Source organism: Octopus sinensis, linkage group LG25 (assembly GCF_006345805.1).
Source record: "Octopus sinensis linkage group LG25, ASM634580v1, whole genome shotgun sequence".
Lineage (NCBI taxonomy): Eukaryota > Metazoa > Mollusca > Cephalopoda > Octopoda > Octopodidae > Octopus > Octopus sinensis.
This window is the reverse complement of record NC_043021.1, coordinates 16231624-16249123: the sequence shown is the minus strand read 5'-3', so window position 1 is coordinate 16249123 and position 17500 is coordinate 16231624. Positions and strand designations below refer to the sequence as shown.

Below are 17500 nucleotides of genomic sequence, written 5' to 3'. Positions count from 1 at the left end.
CAGCCATAGTTGCACCTATATATATTATCATCATCATCATCCAGTGCTTTAAATCTGGGTTTTGTTTCCGTTAATGGGGGTGGCCAGATCTACCACAATGCCATAGCAACTGAGGCAGGCAGGTGCAGTCAGCCCACCCAACCTTTGGGCTGGCTGGCTGGCTGGTGCCCATTCTCCTTTGCTCTCATAAGGCTTTTTTGGTGCTGGATTTTCTACAGGAAGCATGCCGTTGCTCACCCCCAACCTCAGTTTCTAGACATGAGTGGTCCTAGGACCAAGGCCATTTAAAGAAATGTGGTGGAAAACTAGCTCAGGAAGGCAGGGACGCTACTCACTGAGACACCTTTTGGAACCCCCCCACCACCACAAAACCATTTGTTTTGTGCCTATGTTTCACCATTGTGGCTATTAGCATTCATTGCAGTGGGTATTCATAATGCAATTGGATGCAGATCCGGAACTTTTAGCATTTGGTTCAAATTCTGCCAAGGTCAACTTTTCCTTTTATCCTCTGTGAGTCGAAGAAAATAAAACACCTGTCAGGTACTGGAGTTGATGCAGTCTACTTGCCCCTTTCTTCAAAATTGCTGGCCTTGTGCCAGTATTAGAAACCATTCTCATTCTCAAATACCAGCTGCACCCCACCACATGTTAATGATGTTCGTTGCTGTTCCACTGCTCCCCCCTTTTTTATTGTTTTTAACGTCAGCATAAGACCTGAAGGTAAGGGCAAAGGGTTAAGCAATCATACTGCCTCCAGTACATGACTGGTACTTCATTTTACCAGCCCCAACAGGAGGAAAAGAGTGTAAGAGGTTGGTCAATTATATTAACCCCAGGACTTGACTACTATATCATTTTATTGACCCCAGAAAGATGAAAAACAAAACTGACCTTGGTAGGATTTGAACCCAGAAGGTAAAAATCCCAAAGAAATTACTCAATGCATTTCGTCTGATGTTCTGCCAATTCCACCATCCCACAGCCTTTTGCATCTACACTATTCTTTCTGATCCTAGCACCACATGGTTGGGAATCTAACTTCTTACCACACAGCCACGCCTGCACCTATGCGTCGCCGTTACGTTGTGAGTTCAAATTCCGCCGAGGTCGACTTTGCCTTTCATCCTTTCGGGGTCGATAAATTAAGTACCAGTTACGCACTGGGGTCGATGTAATCGACTTAATACCTATGTCTGTCCTTGTTTGTCCCCTCTGTGTTTAGCCCCTTGTGGGTAATAAAGAAATAGGTATCAAAAGGGCTGAACTAGGCAAAGGATCAGATCATTCACCAAAATCACAGGTCTGTTGGATGCAGACCGACCTGGTGTTAAACAGCAACTGCTGTCTTGCTGCTGTTGTTGTTGTTGTCGTCACTGCTGCAGTGGGTGGCATCTCCAGACAGGTTGACAGAAGACAACACTAGCCATTCCTGTATCGGTCATAGTGTCTCGTGTTATTCCATTCTGAAGGTGGTGGTGGTGGTGGGTGTCCGTGTATTCAGGTGCAAAGATGTCTTTTAGTTAATGACACCTTGTAAGGGGTCAGAAAAGATGGGGGGGTTGTTTTAAGAAATGGCAGTAGTGGTGGTGGTGGTGGTAATTGTAGTAGTAATAGTAGTAGTAGTAATGATGGTGGAGGTTGTAGTAGTGGTAGTAATGATTGTGGTGGTGGTTGTGGAGGTTGTAGTAGTAGTGGTAGCAGCAGCAGCAGTAAAGGGAATGGTTTAGGTGAAGGTGGTGGTGGTAATTGTAGTAGTAATAGTAGTAGTAATGATTGTGGAGGTTATAGTAGTGGTAGTAATGATGGTGGTGGTGGAGGTTGTAGGAGTAGTAGCAGCAGTAAAGGGAATGGTTTAGGTGCTGGAGGTGGTGGTGTTTAGTAGCTATTGTAATAGTAGTGATATGTCGATGGAACGGAGGTGGTGGTCGTAATAATGGCAGTGGTGGTGGTAGAGGAGGAGGTATTAATGGTGGTAGCAGAAGTAGTAACAGGTGGGATGGTGAAGGTGGTAGTAGTAATGGGAGCGATGATGAAATGCGTGTGGTGGTGGTGGTTGGTAGCAGCATTGGTTGTTGTTATAGTGATGAAGGTGTCGGTGGAGATGGAGTGGTAGCAACAACGGAATTGGTGGTGGTGGTGGTGGTGGTGGTGGTGGTGGAATAGTGATTATGAATCAGTGTTGGTGGCAGACGTGGAGGTGTGTGTGTGTGTGTGTGTGTGTTGGAGGGTGATAGAAATAGTAATGGTAGTAGTAGATGTGGTGGTGGTGGTGGTGGTGGACGGCAGTTTCCAAAGCCATCCATCAGAGCTGGTTAGGAGCAGGAGGATGGTATGAAAGGTGGAACGTTCACAAGCAAACAAGCTACTCCTGGCTCTTATATACCGTGGTGGACGGTGGCAGTGGTGGTGGCAGTTGCTGTTGTTGTTGTTGTTGCTGCTGCTACTACTACTGCTGCTGTTGCTGCTTGCAGTATTAGTGGTCCGATGTCAGTGGTTGTGCTGTTGTTGTCGGTAGTGGTGCTGGTGGTTGAATTCAGAGGAGATTGTTGACACTGGGGTGGTGGTGGTGGTTGTTCCACCCCCACCCCACCCCAATTTAGCCCTGACTGAGCAAATTCATAATCAGATGTGTTCCAGCCTTGACTATTCCATGATTGACCCGACCACTAAGGGCACAAGCCCTCACCCTGCCGTTGTCCTCCAATCAACAAGTACATGTTTAGGGTTCTCCCTACCATTTTTACCACAGTCACTCACCTTTTGACAAAACTGTTGAGGCATAGCACCTCTTTGTATAATAATAATAATAATAATCCTTTCTATTGGAAGATCAAGGCCTCAAATTTGGGGGAAGGGATTAAGTAGATTACATCGACTCCAGTGCATGACTGGTACTTATTTTATCAACCCCAGAAGGATGAAAAGCAAAGTCGACCTCAGCAGAATTTGAACTCGGGAAGTAAAGAAGGACGAAATGCCACTAAGCATTTTTGCCCAGTGTGCTAATGATTCTGCCAGCTCAACACTTTAATAATAATAGTAATAATGATAATGATAATTATTTCTACTCTAGGCACAAGGCCTTGAAATTTGGTGGGGGTGGTTGGTTTAGTTGATTTCATTGACCTCAGTGCATAACTGGTACTTATTTCATTGACCCTGAAAAGATGAAAGGCAAAGTCAACCTCGGCAGTATTTGAACTCAGAACATAAAGACAGATGAAATACTGCTAAGCTTTTCGCCTGGCGTGCTAACGATTCTGTCAGCTCACCACCTTAATAATAATAATAATAATATTAATAATCCTTTCTACTATAGGCACAAGGCCTGAAGTTTGCAGGAAGCAGGTAAGTTGATTACATCGACCCCCCCCCCAGTGTTATACTGGTACTTATTTCATCGACCCCAAAAGATGAAAGGTAAAGCTCTACTGAAAATCTGGAGGGAGGGCTCCTAAAACAGTTGGTGGAGAGGTCTGAGTCAAACCATTATCCGACAGTCCTTGGTGTGGAGAGAAAATTTCCATCTTCTGGGTCCCCAGTTGACAGATAGGGGAAAGGCCCTCAGATATAAAGGTTAGCTGTGAATATAAAGATAAATAATCCCAGACCTAGAGGAGTAAAGCTCAATGATACAAACATCCCAACCTTGAATTGTTGGAGGCTGGGATGTGGTGGATGCAATCTTCAACAAACCAATTCGTTGGATCTATACAATCTCTGATTCTTCAAATGAGATCTTGTCTCTACTAATGAAGAAATGCAATCTACAAGAGGAGTATATTGTTTGTTCCTTCTCGAGCCACGCCTGGCTCATAAGGGCTGGTTTCACGGTTTCTTGGCGTATAGGTTCCCCACCTGGATGGGACGCCGGTCCGTTGCAGGTGAGCTGCAAGATGCAGGAGGAATGAGTGAGAGAAAGTTGTGGCGAAAGAGTCAGCAGAAGTTTTGCCACTACCTTCTGCCGGAGCCACGTGGATCTTAGGTGTTTCGCTCATAAACACACACATCGCCCGGTTTGAGATTTGAACTCATGATCCCTTGACTGCGAGTCCACTGCTCTAACCACTAGGCCATGTGCCTCCACAGGAGGAGTATGTGACCCCTGTCAGTATTAAACTAAGGAAGGGCCAAAAGGCCTGGGTTGGAACCTGGCCATAATAATAATTACTTTTTCTGATATTCTAATGATTCTGGTAATGTTTGTTTTATTTTTGTTTTTATCTACTGTTCTCACAAATCGGAAAATAATGTTGAAATGTTTTTTTTTTGTAATGGTTTCTTTTGACAAATATTGATTTTTAAAACTAAAATGTCACAAACTAAGGTGGGGGGAGAAGAATTGTATAGGAAGGCCTCAGTATGACCACCACCATCATATTCCTTCTCCTCCTTATTCTCTTGCTCTCCACACACAAACACACACACACCCTATTAATTTTGAACTCTGACAACAGGTGTTACTCAAGTTAACAGCTCCACAATTACTTCTGTCAGCAGTTGGTGGTGTTGTTGTCATCGTTGTTACTGTTACATTAGTATATGTTTGGATTGGTCAATACTTTGCTTCATGGCAACTATGCAGCCCCACCCCCATATGTGTTTGTGTGTGTATATATGTATATATATATATATATTATATATATATATATATATATATATATATATATATATATATAAATTTATATATGAGGATAATATCGATATTTAAGTATCAATATTATCAAGTGGCCAGCATGGAAAAAATACCGTACAAAGGTAATAATTTTTAATAATTAAAAATGAGGGTGTCTGAGAGACACCAACATGCCGAAATAGCAGTCGAAATTCTGACTATAAAAACCACGTTAAGTGTTCATATCGTACCATGCGATAAGACAGAGGGACAAAATATACAAGCAAAAGCAACTTTTGCTTGTATATTTTGTCCCTCTGTCTTATCTCATGGTACGGTATGAACACTTAACGTGGTTTTTATAGTCAGAATTTCGACTGCTATTTCGGCATGTTGGTGTCTCTCAGACACCCTCATTTTTAATTATATATATATATATTATATATATATATATACATTAGAAGGTTTGGAGATAATGTTCAGGTATTATATATTAGAAGAAATGAGGTAATCAGAAATCTGGATGGTTTTATATTTACAGATGTTTATTAGTATGTTACATGTTTTTATAAATCATATATCATGTGTCATATGTTAGCGCTTTTGTCCAATATATATATATATATATATATATATATATATATATATATATATATATAATACCTACAGTACTGTGCAAAAGTTTTTGGTCACTTTAAACTATTGTAAATTTCTACTAATTGCCAACTTGTAAGTAGATGTTTCCCATTGTGTTTTTTACAGATGAAACATTGGCCCTGTTAGAGTCATTTCCGTACCTAATCTTTATATTTTTTGTAGTAGGGGTTCTGAATGAGAGGGGAAGATGTGAGACGACCACCAAAAATGGCCGTGCAAAAGTTTTCAGCCACCTCACACAAACCAATCAAGATATACAGTGTTTTAAAACAGAAAAATGTCTAAAATGAAAATTTATTACATAATGTTAATTTCAAGGCATTACTGTACTTTGTTAATATTTTGTGTGGCTTCCCTTAGCTTGAATAATTGCTCCAATGTGCCTGGGAAGAGATGCGAACAAATCCTTCACCATCTTCACAGGTATGAGATGCCATTCTCTGTGGCTGAGCTCCCACAACTCTTCAAGATTGAATGGACTCTTCTGACAAGCTCTTTAGTTCTGTCCACATTTGCTCGATGATATTTAAGTCAGGGCTCTGAGCTGGCCAATCTTTCAATACGGTAACACATTCATCAGCCAGACTCTCTTGTGTTGCACATAATCTGTGGCATGGGGCTCCATCATGCTGAAAAATCTCACCTTCATCCAAGTCTGGTATCAAATTGTCCTTCAGCAACTGGATGTATTTGGCACTATTCAAGTTACCATCAATTTTGACCGACTTTCTTGAACCATCATTTTTTATGTAACCCGAAAGCATCAGACTCTTACCCCAAAACTTCACTGTTTCCGTCATGCAACGTGGCTCGTTTCACTTTCTAATAAACGAGAATTTATCAGAAGGCTTCCAGGAAAGTGAAACAACCCATGTTACATCACAAAAACAGTGAAGTTTGGGGTAAGAGTATGATGCTTTGGGGTTACATAAAAAATGATGGTTCAAAAATGTTGGTTAAAATTGACAGTAACTTGAACATAAAGATTATCCCTATTGTCATCAGAGTATTGAATTCAATACCACCCAATCTGAAAATTTTAGAGATACCCTACAATCTAGATGTATTGCAAAAGTCGGCATTGCTTGGAACTGTACGCATATTGCATAAAGTAGTCTGTTTGTCTGAGTTCCTTGTTGAGACTTGACAAACAGTACAAACCCCCTGTAGACACAACATCTTCAATCAACAACCTCAATATATTGTATACTGTGCGATGTCTATAATAATGATAATAATGGTTTCAAATTTTGGCACAAGGCCAGCAATTTTGGTAGAGGTAGGTAAGTTGATTACATTGACCCCAATGTTCAACTGGTACTTATTTTATCAACCCCAAAAGGATGTAAAACAAAGTCAGCCTCAGTGGAATTTGAACTCGAAACATAAAGCCAGGTGAAATACTGTTAAGCATTTTTCCCAGCATGCTAAGGGTTCTGCCAGCTCACCACCCTAATAATAATAATAATAATAATAATAATACATTATTTACATTCGACGGCTATTTGTCCTCATCTTGTTTGTTGTTAACACACAGATTCCGTGTGTTAACAACAAACAAGATGAGGACAAATATCCATCGAATGTAAATAATGTACAGAATTCCTTATCTCTTAAATATAGAACTGTGTAATAATAATAATTGTAATAATAATAATCCTTTCTACTAAAGGCGCAAAGCCTGAAATTTTGGGGAACATTGGGGCTAGTCAATTACATTGAGTCCAGTGTTGAACTGGTATTTATTTTACTGACCCCACAAACAATGAAAAGTACCCTGGTGGTATTTGAACTCAGAACATAAAGAGACAGAGGAAATGCCAATAAGCAATTTGTCCAACACTGCAACACCCCTGCCAGTGTCCCACCCCCACCTGGTTCTTGGGTACTTTTAGCAGAGTCCATTCTATTGTAAGCATTTGGGCCAAGTCTCTGGTTTTTAGGAAAACTTCCGATCTCAGAGATGCTGTGAACAATAAAATATCATAAGAACTGTTCGTTTCTTCCTGATTAAATGTTAAGACCAAAAGAATCAAAAAGCCTTCCCCTTTTGCCCCCTTATGTTTCACTATCTTCAAATCTATCTTTCATTAAAAGCAACAAAATCCTGATGAATTCTTCAAGTGGTGTGTAATTTTTGTGTTTCATTCTTTTCACTTTCTGTTAAGAAATGGAAATGTTTCCTTTTGTATTTTCTTAGGTCCACATTGGATTCTCCGGTTTTGTCCGAGAAGGTGACAGTATGGTCGGAATACCAAACGTCTCTGTTCATATCCATGGTAACGCACACAACATAACAACTTCAACTTTTGGCGACTTCTGGCGTCTCTTGCTTCCCGGTACATATGATGTCACCTTCAGTGCACCTGGGTAAGTTCCATCTCTTTCCTATTGTTACTACATGTCGGGTAGGGTACCATTAATGGCTAAGATAAACAGCGTGTAACAGGATGAGAATTCAGGAACACTGGAGGGGTGTCTGGTCTGATCTTGTCACATTCAATTCAAGTTGAAGAAACGGAGACAAAGTCAGGCTGTCTTCGATAACAGTAAGTGGTGGTTTATTCTGCTGTTGGAGGTGCAATGGCCCAGTGGTTAGGGCAGCGGACTCGCGGTCGTAGGATCGCGGTTTCGATTCCCAGACTGGGCGTTGTGAAAACACCTAAAAAGCTCCACGAGGTTCCGGCAGGGATGGTGGTGATCCCTGCTGTACTCTTTCACCACAACTTTCTCTCACTCTTACTTCCTGTTTCTGTTGTACCTGTATTTCGAAGGGCCGGCCTTGTCACTCTCTGTGTCACGCTGAATATCCCCGAGAACTACGTTAAGGGTACACGTGTCTGTCGAGTGCTCAGCCACTTACACGTTAATTTCACGAGCAGGCTGTTCCGTTGATCGGATCAACCGGAACCCTCGTCGTCGTAACCGAAGGAGTGCTTCCATCCATTCTGCAGTTACAGGTAAAACATGTACACATGTATTTCTTGTGGGGAAACCGGCAGCCGAATCCACAGGACTGGTTACAATGTTCTCTCGTGCGAGTCAAGATGATTCGGTGTCCGTTCCCACTTCGTAGGGGTGAGGTTCTCTGAGTGTAGGGTTGTTCCCTGAGAGAAAGTCAAGCCACGTCCGACCGCTAGCGCTGCTCTGCCAGAAAGAGCGATTCAGCAGTCAGGCTTTCAGGTTCCAGTTCCTGCACATGCGCATGAGGAAACTTCCGGTGGCCAACCGGAAGTAATCCAATTCTGCACATGTGCGCTGAAACTTACGCAGTAGCGTCACTACAAGCGCATAACCTTGCAGGTGGGGCCCTGTTAGAATTTTCTTCTGGTCGAGTAGCCTATCCTGCTCGAAAGGTCCCTGAATAAGGCTTGTTTAAGGATGACGAATGAAACACCCATGTTTCTAGAGGTGAATTATTCAAACCCCAACGAATTCCTCTCAACACATGGTTATGATGCTCTCCTACTACTTCTGCTCATGATCAGAGATGCACATATCATATGAAAATCTGTAGTATTGAGCTGAATATTTGCTGTACCCCATTTATTATTATTATTATTATTATTATTATTATTATTAAGGCAGCAAGCTGGCAGAATCATTAGCACACTGCTGGGTGAAATGCTAAGCAGTATTTCGCCTGTCTTCACATTCTGAGTTCAAATTCTCCTGAGGTCGACTTTACATTTCATCCTTTCTGGGTCAATAAATTAAGTACTAGTGAAATACTGAGGTTGATGTATTCAACTTACCCCTCCCCCAAAATCGCTGCCCTTGTGGAAAAATTTGAAACCATTATTATTATTATCTCTATATATATAACGGCAAAATGTGTCTGTGTGTGTGCGTGTCCTTTATACAAATCCACAATTTTTCAGTTAGAGGGCTCACACTTTCTATGGTCATTCAAAACCGTCCAAGGGTGGTCATGCACATCTTTACATTTCTCCAGCCACCCTGAAAAGTCATTAAAAAATCGATAGAAGTGACTTTTTTGTGAATTTTCTATCCAAAACCCAATCAAAATGCCCGAAACTTGATACACCAATTGAATGCCAGCTAGCTGTATGTGATTGGTCGGAGATTTGGACAGTACTCACGTGTATGTACGCATGCACGCAGATGTATATGCATGCACTAGCACTATGACCCGGAATTGCCAGGTCATAGCGCTAGTTATTATTATTATACTGTATCCAACATTACATTATCATAATATACTACATAGCCAACTGACATAGCAGAATTTGTTAATTAGAAATTTTCATGAGATCTTGACTGTCCTGTTAGACTCCTCTTCTTCCTCACAGCATAATCATTTTTGTTTCCACTGTTTGAATCTTTTGTACCACAGTGAAGAAGACACTTAGTATCAGTCTTTTTTTTTTTTTCATTTTCATCCATCTTACCGTCTTAATTGTCTGTCTGTGTATCATTAATTTTATCATATTTATTGTAGATACAAAACCGTGACATACACAGATGTAACAGTACCCAAAGGAGAAAGTGTAAAAACAATAGTAAAACTGTGGAAATCAAAGGCTGACGATTCTCGAAGGTAAAAATATTTCCTGTGTCTTTTGGACATTTGTGGTGTTCTTTAAGGTTACACATTGTGTCAGCAGTCATCAGGTTTGTTATTGTCATTGTATTCTTGATGTTTTTTGTTACTGCTGTGCTGTTGTGTTTTAGTATCCATGTTGTTGTGTTGTCTTTATTGTTGGATTTGTTTTTGTGTTGTTGTTTATTTGTTGTAATTGTTATTGTTTCTTTTTGTTCTGTTATGGTTTTGTTGTTAGTTAGTTAATTTTTTGGCTCAAAAGCAAAAAGCAAGGCCATGTAGGGGGACATGGAGTTAAGTACAGGGTGGTGTTCATGTAAAGAGTTCAGGCCACTTGAGGTCAAGGGAGACTTTGAACAAAGCGGTCGTCGGCATCTTCACCATCTCGTTTGGCAGCTTGTTCCACGGATCTGCAACCCGGACAGAGAAAGCTCCTCTCCTTCGATTGAGATGAAATCGTCGCAGGTAGAGCTTTTCGGAATGACCCCGCAGCCTACGCTCTGGAGCAGGAGTGAAGAACAGCTCTTTCGAGAGGTTATACTTTCCGCTTATGATGTTGTGAGTGAGAATGAGATCACCACGGCGGTGGCGTTTTTCTAGAGAATAAAGGTCGAGCACCTTGAGCCTTTCTTCATAAGACAAATTCTTGAGACCATGAACCATGCGGGTAGCCAGCTTCTGGACTCTTTTGAGATGCTGTATGTCTTTGAGGAGATAAGGAGAAGAGGCTTGAATCCCGTACTCCAGTATGGGTCTCACCAGCGTGACATAGGGCGGTAGGAATATGGCTGCTGTGAGCATTCCGAATGACCGTCGAATCAAGAACAGAATTCTGCGTGCTTTGTTGGCAGCATGGATGCACTGGGCCAAAGGCGAAAAGGAGGAATCCAACAAGATACCCAGGTCCTTTACCTGATCGGTCCTCTCCAGCAGCAGACGACCCGGCTTGAAATCAAGTTGAGTTGCAGGAGGAGAGCCAACAGGCAGATGACAGCACTTTGACACGTTCAGACACAGGTCCCATTCGTTAGACCACCTCCAAATTTGGTGGAGGCATCGACGAAGATCCTCTAAATCACCGCGAGGAGCGACCAGTTTGACATCGTCAGCAAATAGAAGGGTGTGTTGCGTGAGGTCATCGGGCAAGTCATTTATGAAGACTAAGAACAATAAGGGCCCAAGCACTGAACCTTGAGGCACGCCACTGCTCGCACTGGAGACGTCGGACCGCGAACTATTAACTTGGACTTGGAAGGAGCAATCTGAGAGGAAGGCACCAAACCATCATACAATATCCGGATGGAAACTATACGCTTGAAGCTTGACAAGTAATAGGCGGTGGTTTACCGAGTCAAAAGCTTTGGCAAAGTCCAATAAAACGATGTCAACAGCATCATTATCATCGACGATGTGCGTCACCAATTCTTCCATTACCAGTAAGTTGGTCAAGCATGATCTCTTTGGCACGAAGCCGTGTTGGGAATCAGAGATAGAGGCTGTGTTTTGGAGGTGGAGCATCATACTTTTCTTAAGGATGGTTTCGAACATCTTGCTGATTATTGATGTAAGGGAAACCGGTCGGTAGTTAAGCGGGTCTTCGCGGCTCCCTTTCTTGAAAATTGGGCAGATTATCGCTGTTCTCCAGTCCGCAGGTATAACACCCTTCGCCAATGACATATTGAATAGACATGTTAAGGGCTCGCAGATAACCGGAGCCAACGCTTTGATAACCTGTGGGTGTATGCCGTCAGGGCTGTGACCCTTGTTGACATCGAGGCCTTGAATAACACGTTTGACTTCGTCCCGCGTGATGACCAATCGTAGCATTGGAGGTACCGATCTATCAAATGGAGGGGGTTCACGACCATCATCTTGTTTGAAAATAGTTGAAAAAGCCTCGGTAAATAATTGACTCTGTTGATAAGGGTCCTCAATCGATACGCCTGTTGAGTCTACTAACGTTGCAATTTGGTTGTTCAAGTGGGAATTCTGTTGGACATGGGCAAAGAAGGTTTTTGGATTGCTACTGGCGTTTGCCGCGATTTTGTATTCATAACTGAAGCGTTCTTCCTTTTCAATTTTCACGGCTCGGTCTCGTTGAGTTTTGTACACCTCAAAAGCTGTAGTCGAATCCAGATTTTTGAATTCAGCCCAACTGAGTCGAAGTTCTCATTTAACCTTCTTCGTCACCCAGGGCTTGTGTTTCTTCTTCTTGGGAAGCCCAACAGGAACTGCCTGGTCAGTCAACCAGATTACATATGCTTTGAGGGATGACCATAGTTCGTCAACTGAGGACAACATCATCAGGGATCGCCAGTCCAGAAGCGCGGAAGCCTCGGTTAGAATTTCAAGATTAATTGCAGAGAAGACTCTATGTGGCAGCGAAGTAGTCGTGGGCGTAGAAAAAGTTGTGTGCATGACGAACTTCAGGACCGCATGATCACTCTTGGTAAGAGGGGCACACACAGATACGTCTGACACTGATCTTGGATAGCGGGAGAATACCAGATCCAGCATAGATGGCTGCTGCCCAGACCGATGCCTTGTTGGATATTCAACATGTTGCGATAGAAAACAATCTTCAGCCATGTCAAGAAGGGCCTGGCCGAACCGCGAAGATGATGTACAAATTGATGCGGGCCAATCGATCGTGGGAGCGTTGAAGTCTCCTAATATCAAACAGTCATGAGAAGCTGAAACGAATCTTATCGCTTCGAATAAATGAGCATCGCCCTGGGGGTCGGCAAGAGGCGGCCTGTTGTTTTATTGTTGTATTTGTTGTTGTTGTTATAAAATTGTTGTTTAGAGTTCTTGTCATTTCATTGTTGTTACTATTTAAAAGCAACTTTTTCCTCTATAAATAATCAAGCAGTGTTCCACTCATGACCAACCCATCTTTGTTTTTCAGGCATTTTGTGTGCATATGTACATATATACATATATATATGCATGTGTGTGTGTGTGGTGTGTATATATATATATATATATATATATATTATGCATGTTATGTATGTATATATCTGATGAGTTGTAATGCACCCGAGCATTGTATACAAGTTCATCATCATTGTAATGTCCACATTTCTACGCTTACAAGGGAGGGTTTGGATAGTTTATTGTGGCAGATTTTCTCTGGCTGGATGCCCTTCCTAATGCCAACCACTCCGTGAGTGTAGTGGGTGCTTTTTACGTGCCACCAGCACAGGAGCCAGTCAGGAAGGCCTACACACACACACACACACACACACACACACATTTCAATATGTAACCACATGTGGGCTGATGGCAATTTTTTTCCTCCATCTTCCATTTCTCTTGGACTTTCCTCTCTCCTTTTTCTTCTTCTCCCTCTTCTTCCCCCTCTTCGTCTTTTTCTTCTCCCCCTTCTCCCTCTTCTTCCTCCTCTTCTTTTTCTTCTCCCCTTCACCCTCTTCTGCCTCCTCTTCTTCTTTTTCTTCTCCCTCTTCTTCCTCATCTTTTTATTCTTTCTCTTTTTCTTCTTCTTCTTCTTCTCTTTCTTCTTCTCCTTCTTCTCCTTCTCCTTCTTCTCCCCCTTCTTCTTCTTCTTCTTCTTCTTCTTCTTCTTCTTCTCCTCTTCTTCTTCAATACATTGTCACACTGCAATTCATTATCTTGGGTTTCAGACAGATGATGATGATGGTGCTATTAGTGGTGGTGGTGAGGCAGGGACAACATTATTTGAAATCAGATGAGGAAACTAGAATGGTTGTGTTGTTAATTCTTCTAAAGTAAAGGGTTTGCAATGCCCACCACCATTGCTCCATACTGCTGCTGTCATCACTACCACCATTACCACCACTGTGGGTGCCACTCCCACTTGCTACTGGCCATGGCCACCACCACAACAACCACAACGGTAACCACCATAATCATAACTACCAGTGTTGCCACAACCATCACCACCACCATGACCATCACTACCATTCCACTGCCTCCACCATCATTATCTCCAATCACCACCACCACCACCACCCTACAATGAACCATTGTCACCACTACCACCACTATCAAGACCATCATCACCACCACCACCACCATCACCACACCACCACCACCACCACCATCACCACCACCACCACCATCATCACCACCATCACCACCACCACCATCATCACCACCACCATCATCACCACCACCACCATCATCACCACTACCACCATCACCACCACCACCATCATCATCACCACCACCACCACCATCATCACCACCACCACCACCACCACCACCATCACCACCACACCACCACCATCACCACCATCATCACCACCATCATCACTATCACCGTTACCTCCACCGTCACCACCAATGCCACTCCCTCCATAATTTGTCTAAAGCTAATTTGGAGTTATTTCCAGTGGTTAATTAATTCCTTTCAATGTTCTCTGTTCAAGTAATTAATGACAAACATTAATTTTTGTCTCCCCAATTAGCTTCAATTACTGATTATTTTAACCGTTGTGATTAGGGCAAATTGAGCCATTTCCTCCTCTTCCCATCACCACTACTTCCTTTTTTTCCTTCTTGTTTCGGTCAGATCCACAGTGGTGGTAGGAGGAAGGGGAGGAAAAGTTACATGGTGCCTTATTTTCAAACAGATGAAACTCCTCCCCTCCTCCTCCTCCCCTCTCTCTCTCTCTGTTATTTTGTTGTTGCTACTGTTCTTGTTTTTGTTCCTGTTGTTGCTGCTGTTGTTGTTGTTGTTGGTGGTGGTGATGGTGGTTGTGGTTGCTGTTGTGAGTGTTGCAGTTGTTGTTGTCATTGCTGCTGCTGTTGCTGTTGAGCGAACGGTCTTCGTGGTCCTTTGCTATTCATAAGACCCGCAGAAGAGAAAGCAGGTCAACCCCCGACACCGAGAGCATCAACGGATGGATGAATGCGCATCCAGACTCACAGTGGTTGCGTAGGAAGTCGGGGGACAAGAAACAGGAAGAAAGAGTGAGAGAAAGTTGGGGCGAAAGAGTACAACAGGGGTCACCACCACCCCGAGCCTCATGGAGCTTTTAGGTGTTTTCGCTCAATAAACACACACAATGCCTGGTCTGGGAATCGAAACTGCGATCCTCTGACCACGAGTCCGCTGCCCTAACCACTGGGCCATTGTGCCTCCTGCTGTTGCTGTTGGTGGTGGTGGTGGTGGTGGAGGTTGCTGTTGTGGCTGCTGCTACTGCCATCATTGCTGCTGTTGTTGTTGTTGTTGTTGTGACTGCTGTTGTTACTAGTAAACTTACTAACCCTTTATGCCTAGTTCTGGGATCACCACCATTACCTTATTATTTAACACACTCACTGGCAAAGTCTCCACTCATTTATTTATTTGTTTATAGGAAAAATAAACAAGTAAATGAGTGGAAACTTTACCAGTGAATGTGCTAAATAATAAGACACTAAAAGAGAATGACCCTCCCCAGACACAACAAAATATACTTCAACACACGAACTCACGTAAAGAATCTTGGAAACCAAATCCCAAAATGAAGTGTGTGTGTATATCATCATCATCGTTTAACGTCTGTTTTCCATGCTAGCACGGGTTGGATGGTTCGACTGGGGTCTGGGAAGCCAGGGCTGCACCAGGCTCCAGTCTGATCTGGCAGTGTTTCTACAGCTGAATGCCCTTCCTAACGCCAACCACTCCATATATATATATAACAATTTAACAAATAAAACATATGCATACATACATATATGTACATACCTACATCTATATGTATATATACATGCATATATATATCTATAAGAGTACAGGACACCACAAATAAATGTAGAACACAACGAGAAACGGCAATGGCCCAGTGGTTAGGGCAGTGGACTCGTGGTCGGAGGATCGCGGTTTCGATTCCCAGACTGGGCGTTGTGAGTGTTTATTGAGCGAAAACACCCAAAGCTCCACGAGGCTCCGGCAGAGGGTGGTGGCAATCCCTGCTGTACTCTTTCGCCACAACTTTCTCTCACTCTTTCCTCTGTTGGCCTGCTCGCTTAGCCAGCGGGGTGGCGTCATTTGAAGGCTAAAACAATGCAAAGCGCATTGTGACCAGCGATGTGTAGCAACATCTGATAGCCTGGTCTGTGACGGTGATATATATATATATATATATATCATAGAATAAGAAATAGAAAGTCCTTGATACTGTATTATATATTTGGAAAAATTAATAGAAATGGCTTTTCTGATAATTTTTCCACTTTAATAATTAATGGAAAAATTATCAGAATTGTGGTAAGATTGCTTTCCACCCACATGGTTCCGAGTTCAGTTGTGTTGCATGGCACGTGTCTTCCACTATAGCCTCTGGCCAATCAAAGCATTTGAGTGGGTTTGGTAAACAGAAACTAAAAGAAGCCTGTCTTATATACTAGATATGTGTGTGCGTGAGAATATCTATGTGTGCGTGTGTGTGTATATATATATATATATATATATATATATATATATATATATGTGTGTGTCTTTGTATCTGTGTTTGTCCCCACTACCACTCAACAACCGGTGTTGGTGTACTTACATCCCTGTAACTTACACACACACACACACACAAGTTTTTGTCTATGAAATTCACTCACAAGACTTAGGTCAACCTGGGGCTCACCCTTACCGAAGGTGCTGTGCAATGGGACTGAACCCAAAACCCTGCAGTTTCAAAATGAGCTTCTCAACCACGCGGTCATGCTGGTGCCTATTTGTGTTTTTGTTTTTTGCTTTCAGCGACAATCCCTCCGTAGTACCAACAGAGTTTTCCGTTACAAAGCAAAGGTCTCTGTCGTCAGTTCAATCTCAGCCTGGGAGTATACAGTGGCTCATTGAAGAGATAGAAAAGCTGGAATTTACAGACACTCGCCAGAATTTGCAGTTTCGGGAACCAACAATATTTGAATATCATCACTTTCAGGAACTTGAAGACCTCTTGAAGACTATTGTCGACAGATGCCCTCATATTACTCGACTTTACTCCTTGGGCAAGTCCGTTCAAAAGCGAGATCTTTGGGTGTTAGAAATAACTAACAAGCCTGGAGTTCATATGCCAGGTAAGGTTTTGTTTTCTGTTCCGATGTGTTGAGCTATTCATAAAATTATCTGGTAGGATTTGAACTCACAACATAAAAAAAAAAATCAAAGCAAATACCCCAGAGTATTCTGTCTGTGAATCTAACAATTTTACCAATCCATTATCTTTATCGTAATAATAATGATGCTTTCTACTATTAGTACAAGGCCTGAAATTTGGGAAGGGGACTGGTCAATTATATTGAACCCAGTGCAAAATTGTTTATTTTATTGACCCCGAAAGGATGAAAGGCAAAGCCGACCTCAGCAGAATTTAAACTCAGATCCTCAAGGTGGATGAAATGCCACAAATTATTTTGCCTGGCATGTTGACGATTCTGCAAGTTCAAGGATAATAATAATAATAATAATAATAATTGCCTGGTACTGCATCAGGGCACTAATGCCCAGATGCAGTACCAGGCACTGGCTCTCATGGCTTCTGATCTTAACTGATTGGAAGTGTTATCATGTACATTGTTTTGTCTTGGTATAAAAGATGGGCTACAGCAAATATTCAGCTCAATACCACAGATTTTCTTGTCAGTTGTTTGACCTTAACCAGTTGAGAATGTCCCTTGGTGGTTGACGACATGTG

General features: G+C 42.3%; 1 protein-coding gene across 1 annotated transcript in view; it reads left to right on the top strand.

Annotated features, from left to right (window-relative positions):
- LOC115224523 (carboxypeptidase D) overlaps positions 1–17500 on the top strand; it is a 92410-nt gene that overhangs the window by 36955 nt on the left and 37955 nt on the right. Inside the window, exons 3-5 of the mRNA XM_029795433.2 lie at positions 7476–7645; positions 9738–9836; positions 16564–16883. Coding sequence (XP_029651293.1) covers positions 7476–7645; positions 9738–9836; positions 16564–16883 — 589 coding nt within the window. The remainder of the gene's footprint in view (positions 1–7475; positions 7646–9737; positions 9837–16563; positions 16884–17500) is intronic.